This window comes from Telmatherina bonti (genome assembly GCF_933228915.1).
Source record: "Telmatherina bonti genome assembly, chromosome: 1".
NCBI lineage: Eukaryota > Metazoa > Chordata > Actinopteri > Atheriniformes > Telmatherinidae > Telmatherina > Telmatherina bonti.
The window spans coordinates 26,810,325-26,828,681 of record NC_136619.1 but is presented as its reverse complement, the minus strand read 5'-3'; the positions used below and the strand labels follow the sequence as shown (position 1 = coordinate 26,828,681).

The 18,357-nt window shown below is 37.8% G+C and overlaps 1 protein-coding gene across 5 annotated transcripts in view; it reads left to right on the top strand.

Annotated features, from left to right (window-relative positions):
• Positions 1-15,116, top strand: part of sox6 (SRY-box transcription factor 6) — a 132,379-nt gene extending 117,263 nt beyond the window's left edge. For 3 of the 5 annotated variants that reach the window (XM_079239548.1, XM_079239547.1, XM_079239546.1), the window contains 4 exons: positions 946-1,051; positions 7,654-7,887; positions 8,829-9,045; positions 9,752-15,116. In XM_079239548.1, the coding sequence (XP_079095674.1) occupies positions 946-1,051; positions 7,654-7,887; positions 8,829-9,045; positions 9,752-10,058 (864 nt within the window). In that variant the 3' untranslated portion in view covers positions 10,059-15,116. The remainder of the gene's footprint in view (positions 1-945; positions 1,052-7,653; positions 7,888-8,828; positions 9,046-9,751) is intronic. The other 2 variants (XM_079239550.1, XM_079239549.1) reach the window with 1 other exon arrangement.
• The last annotated feature ends 3,241 nt before the right edge of the window (positions 15,117-18,357 follow it).

The following is an 18,357-nucleotide window of genomic DNA, read 5'->3' as shown; positions in this document are numbered from 1 at the left end:
CAGAGGCAGAGGTCAGTGCAGACAGTACATCTTTGGCAGAGATTGAACGCACACCCTGGGAGTAAACAAATGCCTTTTTCTGAATGGTGGCAACATGCCTGCTTTTAGTGTCATCTGGGTAAAACCAAAGGGGGGGCTGGATTATTTGTATCATGCAGAGTCAAAGTGTCCATCTCCTAGTTGAGTCTTTGGAGAGGAAGACAACCCTTTGCTAATGCCCTGTGTATTCACTAAGGAAGTAGGTCATTCAACAATGGAGCCAGCAGCAGTCGGCACTCTCCCCTTGCATAATACATTAAGTGTAATGTGCAGCAACTATTCAGAGGCCCCCCGAAAGCTGTTATTTTATTCTGTAAATGCACACGGACATGACATTTAATATTGTTACCGAGTGCTGAATGACAGGGTTTCATTGTGCGTCAAATACAACATGATGCCAAGTTTAATCTGAGCACAAAGCGACATGACAAACGGGAAAACACGGTGTGTTCTCCAAAGCATGAACTCTGAATAAATGATGGGTGCTGAGCTCTGGGCACTGTAGACTGGAAAGGAGGATGTAAGGAGAAGATTACAGAGGAAAATCTGAGCACTGCAAAGAGGGCCACGGCCCCATTGTATGCCTGGGATCACAAAGTATCTTTCTGTAATTCTATTTACGGCACCCCTGGCCCTCACTGTCTCTCTGCCTCCTGTGATCCATTATATCTGCTGTTGAATAGAGAGATGAGGAAAAAGCTACATCTAGCTAATGTCAAAAGAGCAGCCCTTCAAAACAACCTGCTTTTTTCAAATACACTTCGGGTTTTTTTTTTTTTTTTTTTAGTTTTTATTCCCTTCTTGAATTTTCTGATTCCTGTTAGGGTTATCTGCACAACTATCCTATATTGTAAAAATGTGAATGCAGGCTTGTTTGTTTACCTGACTGTTTATGTCTTTCTGTAGGAGAGGGCACATTTTGACAGCATTGGGCACCACCTTGGCAAACTGGGAGAAGAAGGAAAACTCGGCCACAGAGTTATCGACCTCACCAGACCAGAGGATCTAGATGGTAAAGCAGTTTGGATTCATTCTTTCTTTCAAACTACACATAATTTCAAGACTTCTCATTGAATTTGATGTATCCTCTTTAATAATCCAGTTTTACCACTCCTTTTGGAGAATTCTGTGCCAAAGTGTTCGAACAAAATGAATCCTGTACTTTGTGATTGAAAAAAAAGTACTAATCCATTACTCAGTGAGCCAAGTTGTTTGAGTATTAGATCCAGGTATGACTGTGTGCAGAGACATGTAGGTGTGTGCAAGAGAAACGTGGGGGTTGAGGTGAATGCCGTTTGAAATGAGCCATGGCTCCAAGGTTTTCACAGGTAGGTGAGCAGAGGACAAGGGGGCCTGAGGACAAAGCTGGCTTTTTTCCAAGCTCCGCTCCTGTTGCTGTTGTGCTTGTTTTAGGTACCAGGCACAGCGGTGTAAATTCTGATTACACCAATGTGACAAAGCGTCATCTGCTTTTGTGGTGTTGGCTTCTAACACAGGAGCAAAGAGGACTTCAGTGCACCAATGTTTGTCAGACCTAAATATTTGTGGCAGTTTCCATGGCACTTCGGAGCCACAGAAAAGAGCAATATAGTTCTGACTCATCTTTGATCCCTCAAAGAGTCAGAGGAATAAATATTTCTCAGGACAATGTCACTCATCAGGATTTTGAAGTGGCATTTTTGACAACTACTAGTCTATGAAAGTGGCATTTTTAGACCTCATGACTGGTTCACAAATTTAGACAAGAAACCTTTCCCATAATATGTTTGTTTACCAACTCCAAAGCATGTGTAGTTTCACATCACACCCAATCCTGAGGATGAGAATTAGAGGTGCATTTAGTGAATGCATTTACATGTTTCCCATGTGAGCAGCAGAGGATCCCATCCCACCCGTCTGACTCCTCAGACGGCTGTGACTCCAGCACTCTTTCTCCCAGTGGGAACTCTCCTTCTGTGGCTACTGTGGAATCAGGAAAGAAACAAAGTGCACACCAGAGTGGTTGTGCCCTTTTAAGTCCTGCTTAGGGCCGAGGGAAAGGCTAGCACCAGCCGCCTTACATCAGTGTTCCCAGTGGGCTATGGATTAGGAGCAGGCAGAGGTCAAAAGAGCGGGCAGGTCCTCCTCCCAGAAGTGGGCGGGGGGGCTGGGAGACAGGGCAGCACACATAAGTCAAGACACAATCTTTGCATTTCTTCTTTTACAAAACAAATATATCAGTCTTTCTCGGTAACTATCACCAAATAAAAATTGTTGGATTGTAAGATGTGAGCTACAAAATGTTTACTCTTCTCAGAGCATGTTTACTTTTTCAATCCTTGTGAGGATCTTCTCTTCCTTGAACCATCGGAGGCTGGGCTCCTTGGTATTCCTTGTCATGAAGACACAAACAGCATGTAGTTTATTTATGCTTGTTTTAATATCAGAAAGATCACAAGCATCTGACCTTTAAAAATCAAAATATATCAGTGTTACAACCAAGCTTTTTTTTTTTCTGTCCAAATATTCTTTCTTCTAAGTAATATTTATTTACCCCAAAACAGAAGTATATGCCCTAAAAATGTCTGATTAAAAATGTGCCTTCTGAACCATATCTACATGTTTTTAGTCCCGTTCTGTACTCAGGCATCTAAAATTTGTAACGCAATTAGTTTTTGGGAGCATTTTATCACGGATGTAGGGAAATTGCTTTTGAAGCTCCTATATACTTTTCCCCCAGTAGATCAGAGCACACTGCATATAGTTTGGTGTTTCCTGAAAAGGAAAATTACTGGGTGTACCTCCCAAGTCATACACAGGGTGTGAAAGCCCCTCGGTGTATAACAGCTTTCCCTTCAGAATAGAGCAGCCACATTAAGCAGGCATAGTGTACAATCAGCGTCTGTTATCGTAGTAGTTCACAGAAAGCTTTAGGTTGCTTGAGCTAATATTTGCACAGCATGCAGCAGCCAAAGTCCAAATTACTTGGACTGGGGAAAAAAACTGTGGAGGAATAAGGAATTGATGGTATTTCCATCATTTTATGAAGTTGTCAGCAATACCTGTGTTTTAACTTTTAATTTATAAGGTCTTCTGTTAAGCTCCTATAAAACTAAATATAACAAAAGCCAGAGTGACTCAGACCCTTATTCATTATAATGTAGGGGTATTAAGCAGTCATGCAGTTGTGGCTGGTTAAATTTCCTAAACATATACCATTACAGATGGTTTAAATGGTAAATATGCTGTACAAAAATGTGGGAAGGCAGAAAAAGGAATTAATATAAATGCCAAATCAGATCATATCTACACCCCGGTCAGGAATTGCCTCTAAAAAGTTCCTTGGAATAGAAACATCAAGAACATCAGAAGTTTTGACAGATGATTTTTTTTTTTCACAACAGCTCAAAGCTGTTTCATTTTTTTTCTATCTCTCGCTCTCTCTCTTTTTTCTTTTTTTTTTTTTTTGGTTTTGTTTTGTTTGTTAATCCACCGTGAGGCCTTAGGGATCAAATTAAGGCTTTCATTACAGATGACTTTCCTTTAAAGAAATCTTTTAAAAAAAGGAGAATCAGGAAAAAAAAACAGTCAAAAATTTCTACTGAAAAGGATGTTTACTAAGAAATTTTTTTTGAGATTGGCAAAATTTAAATTGACCCCTAATGTTGAAAAAAGAAAATGTTTGCATTGTTTATGTCTGTGTACTCGCTTGCTTTGCTGCCAACAAAGCTGACAAGTTGTAAAAGATGAGCTTTCACTGTTCTACAAAATGCATAAGTATGTTAGTGAAAAGACAAAAGTAAAATCCGCAGTCTGCAAGCTAGAACAAGTTGGCCATTTGTTCCCAGGTTTTCAAATGCAGGCACCTATACATGAACACACCATGTTTAGTAACTTACATAATCCAAACCAGAAAACAAAAACAAACAAGCAAAAAAGACAGACATGATATAATGGGCCTCTATGTATCAATTGTAATTTGTAATGGTTTAATTAGCCCTCCGTGAGCTCTGGCTACAGCCGGGCCACTGAGCGCTGTGCTCTGTCCGTCCATACCCATTAATCTTGCCTGATCCTGCTCTGAGGGAGAGGCTCTATTGTCAGCAGTAAATGCCTTCAGTCAAAGGTGTTAGATTTGATCCCAACAGGGAGGGCTTGGCAGGTTTGTGTAATTGTTGCCTGCTCACTGAGGCTCATCCTTTCGAACGGATTCCTGTGAGACAGAATGTGTCTGACGACAGAACAAAGATGAGTAAGGAGGACAAAAAGGAGGAGAGGGGGCAGCTGGGCCAGTGCTACCCTCTGGCTTGGTACACGGTCGAGTCTGAGCCTGCAGCTCACAGGTGCGATTTGCTTTGGGGCCTCACTACATTCTCTCTCTAATTCCCTCCCTTTCTTCTGCTTCCGCGTTTTTCGCTTTCTCTTTCTCTTTTCATTTTTTACTCTCCCACCACACACATGCACGCAATCTATCTTTCCCACTGTAATTCATGCTCCTCATCTGCAGTGTTTCCAGGAGAGACAAATTAAAAGGGGATTCTCATATCGCTCTGTCACACTTGAGCTGCGGGCCTCATGAATCACAATAAATTCTATTAAGCAGCACTCCTTCTGTTTCTCCCCCTCCCCAGCTACAACCCTGGGGGCCTGGCCCTGTCACTACTAAACATCTGTGTTTATTTACACAATCACACACCTAACTAACTGATTCCTAAATGTCCTGCCCCTCCTGGAAGAAAATAGTTAATGCTCATTTGTAAAATGTCAGAGCAGTGTCATAATTTTCAGTGAAAATGGAAACAATATTGCAGTAAATTGCAAGTTGCAGTTTTTGGCAATTTGCCGTGCTAATGCACAGGATGCTTTTGATTAAGTTATGTATTATGGGGCTGATTGAGAGAGCAAATTTTTCCACATACAAAGCCTCGCCTGGTCTTACAGAAATCCCTTCTCTTAAATGTCTATTTTCAATGTTCATTCTCTAATCAGAGGGATTACCATAAAGACAAACCATTACTTCAGTTTAAATGGTTCTGCATGAGTTAGCCAACTGGTTTCCCAAGGGCAGGTTTAGGTCTTAGCCAGCTTAATGCTTTCATTATTTTCCTTATAAAACCAAGACCACCACATCTGCTTCAGTCAGACTTAAAGTGATGTAATATTTTTCTTGTTCAAGTCTAAAGCTCTCTGTAGTATCTAGCAGGCAGACAGGCACTTTTCTGTGAGCGCAACCATGTGTAGCAAGAAGCCATGGCTCATCTGGATTCCCTCCAGTGAACCCAGTCACGTGGCTGGTTTCCTGGCTAACTATGGATGTGGCACTCAGTGATGGCAGGCAGTTGTTTTGCCCCCCTCCCCATAATAAGATCACCTCTGCCTGTATGCATGCACACCAGTATATAAATTGCTGAATCAGTGTCAGTGATAGAGTAATGGCACGGGAGGCATCGTAAATTACAGCAAGCGATCCTGGGGTGCAGACACTGGCTGTCGTGTCTGAGTGAGCGCTGCGCTCCTGAGCTAATGAATACCTTCATCTGGCCTCGGCAGTCAGCAGATTGCCCTGCGTTGATGGATACTGTCAGCCCTCCGCGACACCACATTTCATTGCACAATAAACATGGTTGTCAAAACCAAACAAAGTGAAATCAATTCATCCTGTACAGTGAGTGCATGCTAAATGAAATTAACGTACTGTGGGGTTTGGTGGCAGCAAAGGTAGTGTATTATTTCTGAATTCATGATGGCTTTAGGGCCTTTAGCATTCCAGGAGGCAAAAGCAAACAAAGACAGACTCGGTGCTCACTGTGTTTAAGAGGATCAGTTAAATTTTTCTGATTTAGTGCATGTGGTATGTGTGTAAATATTTATATATATATATATATATATATATATATATATATATATATATATATATATATATATAAGTAAATTCTAGTTTTGGAGCATATTATTTAAATGTTTATGTACTGCAAGTAAAGAATCCTTTGCAGACGTTTAAAAGGTTAAGCTTTCTCTGTGGGCATCTCTGTACGCGTATCTAATGCACATGAGAAATAGTGTTTTCAGTCAAAAAATATAATAATGAAAATAAAAAAACATGAAAATTAATTACAGGAATTAAAGCACTTTCAGAAGAAAGAGCTTTGTTTTAGTTTTAATCTGATCACAACAGAGTATATTGTACCCAGAATTTAAGTATATGTATTTTATACATGCATATTTTATATCTTTTCTTCTTAAGTGTATTTTACAAAGTCAAAAAAACTTACACCAACACACACCTGCAGTTGTATGAGCTCTTCATTCTTACTGAAATGAAAAAACAACAACCAAACCTTTGTTCATAGCAGCCCCATGATGTGATGATACGTTGATCACTGGCCTCGCAGTTAAAGGCAGGGATCATTGCTGTGGCCTTTTGGCTGTTAGACACATGCAGGCGAAAACAAACTGTGATCATAAGAAACTTGTCCCAAGTAGGCAGCTGTATCATTGAAACTCAGTGCCCATGACTGATTTATTAAAGATACTATTTGTCTCTTATAATATTTGAACAAATGCGTAGTATTAGAAAACACTCAGTATGTAAAGCTGAAAATGGTGGAGTAACGTCTTCAGTGATTAGCAGTTTATTTGGATTTGGAATTAATCTCCCAGCACAGCCCTCCATTACTCATTAAGTTTGATTTTGTTTATCAACTGAAGTAATAATAGAAATCAAACCCCAGGTAACGTGTGCCAAGGCTGCTACTGCAATGGTCTAATGAGAAGGCTTCACATGTGGATGATGAAATATGCATGAGTCATCCCAAGCTTTCTTTTCCAGATTTGAGATCATTAAAGATGTATCGTAGCATATGGAAGGCTTTTTTTTTGTCTTATTTTTCAAGCCCTGTTTATCAACATGTTTTTGTTTGTTTAAATATTCATACTGCTTTTATTTAATTCTTTCACATCTTACATATAAAAGAAAGCAAATGCGCATGCAAACAGAAATCATTATCAGTCTGATGTACAGTTTAATACTGAGAGAAACTCTCTTATGCTGATTGTGAATGCCCTGATTGAGAAACAGCACTTTGCAGAATCGGCACACTCTCTCCCAGCTAATATGTGCTCGGTTTGTTTGTGTGTGTATGTGTGTGTGTTTATGCTTGGATGGGAGAGTAAAAAATATTTAATTTGCTCATACTTTGGGAAAAAAAAGGCTTTATTAACAGTTTGAGTTTTTCAATTTTAAGGCCGCTTCAAGTTTATTATTTATTATTTATGCTGGCACTTTTTTATGGGCAGTGTGAATGTTAAACTGAAATGTGCTTGAGAAACATGCATATTTTAAGATTAAATGTGTGTTTGTCTTCAAAATCAAAAGAGGTCTTCCTTCTTTAGATTTGGATAGACCTGACACAAATTCTAAGAGTAGAGCTCAGCCATGCATTTGGTTTTATTGATTTATGAAACAAAAAATTTGACTCCTTTTGGAGACTCTGTTTTCACTGCATTCATCTGAAACAATGTTCATGATGATGATGGCAGTAATGACAGTGAATGAAGGAGAGTTTAAACTTGGCTCGTCATTTAATCAATGTCTTGCCTCGCTCTCTCTTGTCGTTCCTACTCTGGCTATTCCAGGGTCCAAGGAAGTCAATGGCTCTGCAGATAAACCCCAACCCTATTATTGTTGGCCAACAGGAGGCACTGGATCTACTGAGGCACGAGTCTTCAGGGAGTCCCGAGGACGCAACAGCAACGAGCCCCACATTAAAAGGCCGATGAATGCTTTTATGGTTTGGGCCAAAGACGAGCGGCGCAAGATTCTCCAGGCTTTCCCTGACATGCACAACTCCAACATCAGCAAGATTTTGGGTAAGGCCCTCAAAGTATCCAACAAAATCATTGCAATTAAACCAAAAGTAATAGAACTATTCTGTTTTAGCTAATTACAGAGGTCATCTGTAAACTGGTGAATGTCAAATTTTTGACAAACATTTTTTTCCTGGATTCATGTAGTAACATTTTTTTGTGTTGGCTGAACCAAAAAAAAACACTAATAAACACCCAGTGCATTTTATTGCTACAAGCGCTGCTTCCTGCATGACATATTGAAGAGATGGACCAAAACAATTGGGTTTATATGAACTTAAAGAGAGCACCTGCCATGAAATTCACCTGATCAACCTACTCATGTGTCACAGACTTACCAAGCATTTTTATGTCTGTACATTTATGAGGCTTAATTTCTTGATATTTTATGATATTTAAATATCATAAAGAAACTGTAGGAGGGGAGGTAAGCTGTTGCATAGGCTACTGTGCATCAGTTCATCTCAGCCTACAGATGGATTTATAGCCCATCACTACCATAAGTGTTTGTCATGAAAAATGACAGAGACTAAATGGGTCTTGTCCCCCCAGCACTGGAGTCCATACATCAGAGGTGTTAAAAGTGCTGTCATCCATGCCAGTGTAGTGCACTTCATGGAGCTATTGTATTTACTACAAGTTTGACAGTAAGGAACATGCTAGTTTCTCCTCCAAGAAAATCTGCAACGGCACAGCCACCAAGATACTAATATTGATTGAACAACACGATTATGCTCAATTTTACTGTCATTTTACTATATTAAAATAATGCAATAAGATGACCGAACTTTGAATCTTCTTGATTTGCAATGTATTGTTCTATTATGTTAATATATGATAATATATTCTCAGAAAACTGTCTATAGATTCTCCTCCTTTCTCATCATTATTCAGTGAAACAGCTTTTTTTAAATATTGAAGTTTCAATCACCTTTTTCATGTAGGTTCTCGGTGGAAGGCTATGTCTAATCAAGATAAGCAACCATACTACGAAGAACAGGCTCGCTTGAGTAAACTTCATTTAGAGAAGTACCCAAACTACAAGTACAAGCCACGGCCTAAGAGAACCTGCATTATCGATGGAAAAAAACTCCGTATTGGAGAGTACAAGCAGATGATGCGTTCAAGACGACAAGAGATGAGGCAGTTCTTCACTGTGGGGTATGTACTCAGTCACAAATACTGCAGTCTAACGGCGGCAGTTCCCAGACATGATTTAGCATAATGCCCACCTGCCTACACATTTATATAATGTAAGCACCATTTTCAAAGTGAGTGCTGAGTAAACCTCCAGTGTATTGGGTCCAAGACAAGGGCTTGACAACCACTTTAAAATCAAGTGTTTTTCAATAGCTGTGATTTAATAATTTTGCACAATAGCTGTCTTCAAATGGAGCGTGGAGTGCAGACATTATTACAGGATATAAGTTTTAAATGTACCCTTATAGAAGCCTGGAGGGCAGCAGTCTGAAGCTGAACACTTTAATTTACAGTGTGTGGTTCGCACTTCTCCAGGTGTTCCCATGTCACTCATAAGCTTCAGTGGCTGGAGTATCAATCACGCTGTGCAACAGCAGACTAGAGTAGCACTAACCACTCATTGGTTTTATGTCACCAATAAACTGGGTAGTGTTTCTGAACAGCTCAAAACGGGAGCTGTCAGGAGAACCTGTCTTCTCCCAAATCATTTTCACAGAACTGCTTTGCTTGAGAAACATATAGAGACAAACCTCAGCAACTCAAGCAGCATTTTCTTTTCTCCCCATTCAGATCTTCTTCACTTTAAGGTCAAATTTGCATAAATAAATCTGTCATTAGAAAAGATTGTGAATAATTGTAACTTTATTTTCTTCCTTGTCTTTTCCAGGCAACCACCACAGATTCCTATAACCACCAGCGCCAGTATGGTCTATCCTGGGGCCATCACCATGGCGACCACCACACCCTCACCTCAGATGACATCGGAGTGCTCAAGTGCCTCAGTGAGTCCTGAGCCATCCATCCCTGTCATTCAGAGTACCTACAACATGAAGCTAGAGCCCAACCCCATATCAAACAACAACGAGCCAGTCAATGGGGAGGATGAAATGGACATGTACGAAGATTTTGAGGATGAGCCCAAATCAGACTATAGTAGTGAAAATGACACACAAGAGACAGTCAATGCCAACTGAGATCTCTTAAAGCGAAGAGGCCAGTGCAGACACAACACTTAAACAGGAGGATGCCCACAGGGCTGGTCGGATCCAAGGGAAGGAAAGAGCAAAAGAAAACTGAAACCGTACCGCAAAGGTTTGAAAATATTAAAAGAAAAGAAAAACAATTATGAAGAAGTCAGCATGCAGGCTTCGTCAGAAACAAAAGCTATTTGGTCTTAAGTGTTTTTCAAGTGTGTGAAGCAGTTTGGTTGTGATAATTTATACATGTTTGGTTTTTTTTTTGGTTTTTTTTTGTTTGTTTGTTTTCAGTCTCATCGTTTATTTTTTCATTGAGATCATGGACATTTACACAATTAGTTTATTACCTAAAACATGACAGAACTTGAAGCTAAACATTTGATACAAACCTATAAATCTTATAGTCATTTACCTTGTTTTCCTCTTCAATCTGATGATTTTGCTACATGATGTAACTGTTCAAGATGAGGATAATATTCTCACTCAGGTATAGTGTGCCAGCCAACAGCTTTTGAATGTTTTTAATCCAGAGAAAAATTAACATTACAAAATATCTCAAATTTAACATGGACAAATTCCATTTTAGTACAGAAGGTACTCAAATTATTATTATTATTATTATTATTATTAATAATAATAATAATAATAATAATAATAATAATAATAATAATACTTAAAAACTCCATATTTTAGTGCGGAAGTGCCAAACATTTCAAGTCGTTTTCTAAAACCTGTAAAGTCTGTTGAGAGAGGCTTTGTAAGTCTTAGACAATCTCTTCATCTCTTAATGCAGCTTCATTATCCAGTCTTTCTTTAATTTACCCTCACAGAATAAACAAATGAAACTCAGGAACTCGGAGGAAGGAGGTTATGACATGTTACATCTGGGGATAGAAGGTTGTTTTGCTAGCTGTATCCCAGGCAGGACAATGCAGTGATCATCAGTGACATGGGCCAGCGTTTTCATTTCCTCATTTCCCAGTCCAAAAAGTGCACTGTGGCATCCTTCGCTCATTTCCAGCTCTGCAACCCAGTTTGACTCACCACAATCTTAATCAGGGTGATTGTAATCAGGCCAGAATGCTAAAGGGCTGAAGGCCTCCAATCTGTGGGATTGGAACAGCAGCGGAAGGCAGCTTTGGGAGCATTACAATCTCAAATTGATGTTGTACAATGTGTAGCTGTAAGACCGCAGGACATTCAGTTAAACATTTTAGCCCCATTTGGATGACATGTTTAAAGTCTTAGGTCTTAAACTGTAATTTTTTTAGACATTGTAAATCTTAAACTGACACTAAGAAGTCTTAAAGAACAGCATGGCCATTGGGTTGAAGCAGTGATTACTGAAGTCATCTCTGAAACGACTGACATTTTGCCAACACATCTGCAAACAAAGAGAGGAAGGTAAAATCATGACTGCTTACCTCATTGTGAACATGTGATAAAAGCAACTTATAATACAAAGCTCTTAATTTGTGCACTTGTGAAATTCTGTCATATTTGGGCCTCATTTGGCTGTTTCTTGTCATTTAATCAGCTTGTGAAATGTTACTTATTACTACTAGACTACTAGAATAAAAAAAAGACTAAATGCAGTAAAACAGGAACAGGCAACAGAAATTGTCTTATTTAATTGTGGTGACCTTCTGGAGACTGCAGGTAGAAAAGAAAAAAAAAACTTTAGCGGTCAAGGTCTTGATGTTGAGACTCAGATCCTCTACGGGGCAGAAGGTCTAAGTGGCTCTCCTCCCTGCCATGCTCTGCTCTGACCCCAGCCTGTGGCAACCTCAGCACCCAGGGGGCGCCATCTGGCTCAGAGAGGGTGGAAGCAGCAAGGAAGGGTGGAAAACAATAAAAATGGGGTGTGTGTCCCTCATTGTGCTCTCCATCAAAGTGCTAGAAGTAAGGCCTCAACAGGGCTTCCACCCTGGCCCAATCACCAGGCACTGGCGAGCAGATGGAACAAGTACATCAAGCTGTGGGGGATTATTAAAATGACTGACGACTGGGTATCATCTGAAATGCAGCATTATTAATGCATGAGTCCAGCTATTCCCCTCCCTTGCCCTTGAACCTGTCCATTTCAGAGAGAGAGCAGAGCTTTTTGAAGGACCTGAGCTGGTCACTGGCTTTACCTGGTCGAAATCCATGCTGCTGGTCACTGCATTTTTCTCCTGGCTCTAACTGGTACAGATGGTTTTTTTTCCTGTTCTTTAGCACGCTGTAATTATGTTGTCAGAATCTATTCAGTGCTCATTTGTGTTGCTTCAACTTTTGGAAACACTTATACATAATTCATGTACATTTTTTTTAATCACCTCATTGATAATTCCTTTTGTATTATTTTTCATTGTATGTTTTCTACATTGTTCTCATTTTGAGGTACAAAACCATTTAAAGATGCTCTTTTTGAACAAACTTAATCGGGTTTCGCTCCAGGTCAACCTTTTCGGTATTTTCAAACTGTTTGCTGGTGGTTAGATTGATTTGTATGTGATTGTAAATAATTTCATGACCCCGCCACACTGCATTTGTGGGCTGTTGGTTAAAAAAAAAACAAAAAAAACAGAACTTTTTGTGGAACTGAAACTTGACTGTGCATATATAACAAGAACACACACTAAAAAGAAAAAAAAGAAAGAAAAAACGGACAACGTGAACTCAAAAAGAGACAATGTTTCAGAAGTGTTATAAGCACTGGATATAAATTGTATTTTTTATCAATTCTGATAATGTGAAGCTGTTTGACGAAAAACACCATGAACGAACAAAATCCCCCAGCTGGACTCAAGTTGGTTTGCTGTCACAGTTACCTGGTTCAAGTCCTTTATGTTTTTGTTTGTCTACTTATTTTGTGTATTTATGCAAAGTCATGTGCGATGAATGAACACTTTGTTTAAGCTTCAGGGCTGCCTTGGGAAGAGACTCAGCACAAGAAAGTGAGCAGAACATTCAACAGCAGGCTCATAGAGCCGTGAAACACCAGACACATGTACATTGTACATTGTATTTCAAAACTGTAGAGTATCAACATATTGTATTTATTATTAGCCACTGCCGGCTCTAAAATTGTCAGTTGAAAGAAAAAGAAGAAAAAAAAGACACGGACAATCAGATAAATAGAAAAAAAAATGCTGAATTGGAACTTAATAAATGCTTATCAGTGAATTCACCATCTCATTTAGATTTTATTGTAAATATAACATAGTATATATTTTTGTTTATTAGTTAATTATAAGTTATGTATTTGGCTGTTCTATTTTAGTTTATCTTTATGTCCTTTGTATTTGACAAGTCACTGTACCCCATGTAGATGCTGAATTTTTCTGCTTGGAAGAGCATGATTTTGGTCCTGAGACAGAGAAGCAACTTGCTTTCTTATGTTAAATATTCAGTGCATTGAAGAAATTATTCTCATTACACTCATTAACAAGCAAGGTACTAATTAAAACAAGCACTTGATGGGAGAGAATTATTCAATCATTTGTTTCCAACCATGATACAATCTAAACAGTATGCTGTATCCTCACTTGTGTTTAGTGTTTATTCGAGCGCTCACAGTATGTGGCAATTTGTTCATGAGGAGCTGAGATCATCTGAAAATATCTGCATGCATTTGGCTTGCATTGACATTATAGCTACTAAAGGTGTTTTGTTTTTTTTTGTTTTTTTTTTTGTTTTTTTTTTGTTTTACAAATGACTGTTTAAAACATTTTTTTTTTTTATGTGGGAGTCTGCAAGTATTTATTTCGTTTAATGTGGCAATATGCACAGACATTGTGCATTCTCTTTGTTCACTCTCACTTTGCCATCTTTTTATATATTGCAGCCAATTTTTACTGAACATGTGTACAACCATCAGCCGTCTGCAAATGTAACTCTCACAAAATGTTCCTCTTTTTCACCTGTAAGTCCTGCAGATGGTTTGAATGAACTGAAGACAAAAGCTTCAATGCTGTGTTAACTTTACTGTTTTGTTTTTCTGTCTGAACTTTGTGATGTATATGATGGGAATGTTCTCTGTTAATTTAATCAGCACAATTCACTGACATGCTGGACTGACATGCTAGCTGCTGTTCAGAAGTGTAAAATTTGTTGTTCAGGGCAACATGTTTTGTTGCCTTTGGTACTCTGCTTTTTAGAGTTGTCTTTTCAAGCAACACTGTGTGGGGCTCTTCTATCACTGGAGCCACTGTTTTGAGTTTGCTGGCAGCCTGAAACTGTTTTCGGCATAGAAATCCTTTTTTTGTTTGTTTGTTTATTGTTCTCCATTTTCTTGGCAGGTACCTAGGCCCACGGCAAGTATTGTTTGGGTGTTATTAGAGAAAATGAAATACATAGTGTCAGTTGCTGCTTTTTAAAAAAAAAAAAAAAAGTTTATGTCTGAATATGTAAATAGTTTATCATAATATCTTGTACAGTCCAATGTAAAGTTTTTAATTCAACTTAAAAGAAATGTTGCCATCACATTTGTGTTCACATTCTTCTTTATACAGGACAATGGTCGATAATTTGCTAGGGTTATTATTGCTTACAAAGATAAAACAAAGAAACACAGAAAAATAGAGAAAAAAGAAAATGTTATTTTGTTTATTTAGTTTTTTTTTTTCTTTGTTTTGGTTTTTTTTTTTTTTTTTTGCTTGGCTTCAAAGTGTACACCAGCAAGTCTTTGGTTTCCATGTGCAGTATTGACGTGAGGTAAACTTAAGGTGAATTATTTTACATTGGTGTGTGTGTGGAGAGCCCTCTCCTTGCCTTTGGTAGTATTATTACACTATATCAAGTAAAAACAAACCAATGATTGACACTTGTGGGTGCATCTTCGCACCATAGCAATGTGTATACTGTAAATTATTCAATTGTCCCCACAGGATCACTTGAGACATCTTCTAACTACGTTTTCTTTACGTTTAGGCCAGCTCTGTATCAGTGCAGCAGTGGGCTGAATAACTGCCTGTTTTAGCTCATTTACCTCAAGAATCTCCTCCTTTTTCTGTAAAAGAAACAAAAATTGTGTTGCAGAAAGCTTCTCACATCACTCCATCTTTTGTACTGCTGTTGACACTTACAAAGAATTAAAGATACTTTTGTTTTAAGATTTGTGTTATCTTTATTGTTGAGTAACTTTTTTCTGTGCAGTCAGCAGAATAAGAAAACAAAAGGGGAGAAGTTTTAGTTCTTATTTTTAAACATAACAATGAGCTTAGACTGGACATGAGAGTTAATAGAAACTTTCTAAAAAATCCTTACTGTCAATAGTATATATTCTTCTCATATTTTCTTGGTTTTAACACAGCTTAAATCATTTCTTATTAGGACTATTATAGTAAAACCATTTCATCAATTGAATTTAAATTAGAGGTGATACTTCCAGTATAACTGTACAGACCTGCAGTAGTTAAACAACCTACCTAGTTGAAGGAAATTCAACTGCAGATTTGAAAATATTTTTCTTATCTGTTCATGATAATTTATTGTATTTTAAAGGGGTTATTATAGGCTACATGGAACCCACAGCTTGTGGACAAGTAACAACAATTATACACTTTTCAGATGCCATCATACGTGCAGATATGGACTGACTTCTGATTTTGAGAAAAAAATAAATAAATAAATAGTTTAAAAGGAATGTTCGGTGCAGTCTAATTAAAAAATGACCAAGAAAGCCCCATTTCAGTACGTCTGTCAGTTTTAAAGCTTATGAGACATGAAAACACTAGTTTTTCATACTTTTTAATCCCTGTGTACAATAACAACATGGCAAAGAGCATGTTCGTCATAATCACATGTAAACTCATTTTTGTCAGGTAAACAACAGTATTGTGCCATGTGAAATCTATATTCTCATATTAACATTCTAGGTTTACAGGTGTACTTGTGTGCAGTTCTTAATAATCAAAAGTAAGAATACCTGAACAAGTGGTCAATCTACCATTAGCAGTATAGAAAGGGTTTTACATTTTGAAAGGATGTTGATTCATGAGCAAACACTTTACATTGAACTTCAAGACAAAACAGGTAACAGTAATAAACCAATTTTTGTAATGTTTACTTTTGCTGATACTTCTATCATACTTCTGCTTAAGTAAGATGTGGAAAGAAGGACTGTAAATCCAACCCATGTATTTTAAAATGATGGAAATGCTTCTTCATGGTGTAGAGGGAGATCAAAGCAGTCACTTATTTTATATGCATCCTGCTAAATACATTGAAGGGAATGACAGCTGATCCTGTGTTTGTCATTTTGCCAGTCACAAGTGTTAGAACATCTGCAGTGGTCTTACTCAAATAAATATACTCAAATAAACTGAGGGGTTCCTTTTTATTGCAATGCTAATACATTTCTGAATGCTCAGTCTCACTCTTGAGGCTAACCCTGTCAGCTAGTGACATGCCCACCAATTAGAAGCTTGTCTGACTGACTAGCAGCAGCTGCAAAACTAACCTGAACAAAGCAAACAGGCGGATCTGGCAGGTCATCTATAGTGGGTGACAGTCTTTGAGGTTTCTTGAAATGTTCCTCTCTGATAAAGAGAGAAAAAAAACCCCCACATGCATGCAGTTCTATACAAAAATTCACCAGCAAGTCCTATTTTTCGTTCAAACACAATGTGAAGAAGCGACTTTTTCCAAAAGTTTTTATTTTTATTTATTTATTTTTTCACTTGGATTAAATTTAGATGCTTGGTAACGTCAGTTAAATAGACTGCTAATGAAAACAAGCCTTTTACCATCAGTGGTACATAGGTTTTAACTGGTTAGTATGGATATATTTGCCTAGTTGCCTATTTATCAAGTTTGTCAAAGTGCCATTTTAATACTTAATTCTGAAAATGTGTAGAAATTTGTCCAACTCTCAAACTTAAGATTAAAAAAGCCACTTATCATCTTTCTCGAGTCTGAAACAAATTCCTACTCCTCCAGATATTCAAAAACCTCCGAAGGGTTCAAGAGTGGTTCGGAGTTCCTGTAGAAGATGGCAATGAGGCAAGAGAGATGTGCATAGATATTCTGGGGACAGAAGGATGGTTTGGCTTTGTTTGGTGAGAAGCAGCTGAATAAACTATGTCGTTTGGACAGAGCAGGTAAAATCTACAACCACAGGAAAAGGAAATACCTTTAATTGAACCAGGTATTGAAAATTAATGTGAAATTTTGGTAAACATAAGTGGTCTAATATTATATTCCACAATTGTATGTTGCTGATTTAATAAGGGATGTCATCTCATTAGCAACCACATGAAAATGACTAATTATTTTTTAAAAATTAGTCAAATTAGGAAATATTTTTGATTATGCATAATTTTGTTGATTATTGTCAAAATGCACACTTGCATTGTCCATTTGATGATTCTCTGAGATGCCTCTCTAAGATATTTTGATATATTTAGATAAATGTTTTTATTCAATACAATACAATACAACTTTATTTATAAGGCACTTTAAAAACAACAATGTTGACCAAAGTGCCACCATTGAATATTGTTTATTCAGCAATAGGTCAGCTCAGTGGACTCGGAAGTGACATTATCTAAAATTGTGTTTACGGTAGCTAGAACCATCGCAGCCCAGCCCTGAGACGGACTCTAAAAATTCAGTTCTACACTTTGCTGAAAGTGTAATTGAAAATCAAATCTTTACAGGAGCAATTCTATGAAGTTTGATGAATACAGCCCCTGACCAATATTGTACAAATTCAAAACTTAACTATAACAATCATATTATTGTGCTTAGAGAGTAAATAAGTCCTGCATATATATCTTTTAACTAAACTCAAACAAACTGACAATCACCTTACATGCTCTATATTTTCAGTGAAACGTTACTGCCAAATTAATGTAACTTAATCTTTAATGAAGCTGCTCTCATTCCTGTGTGTTTGTGTTTCTTTTTTTCAGAAGACCAAACATGGCAGAAATTGAGATTTTAAAATAAAACCATTGAGACTATAGTGTATGTCAAACATACCATCATGTAAATCATATTCAAACTGACATTTTTTCCAAAATATCCCCAATATAGTCATTTAAAGACAAAGTTGCACTGTGAATGAATTTTCATAAAAGTACAAAGCTTCTTCTCCAAGCAAGTCAGGAAGAGCAGAATATTTCAAACTGTGAATTCCATGAATTACTTCCCTGTGCATGTTTATTGGGACAAGAACGGTGGTCAAATTAAATGGCCAGCAAAAGCTAAAACTGTAGCCGGAGTCCACTATGCATGTAATGGCAGTCAGTGGAAGATTTAAAGTAAGTACCCTTGAATTGTAATGAATGTAATGAAAAAAATTGATGGA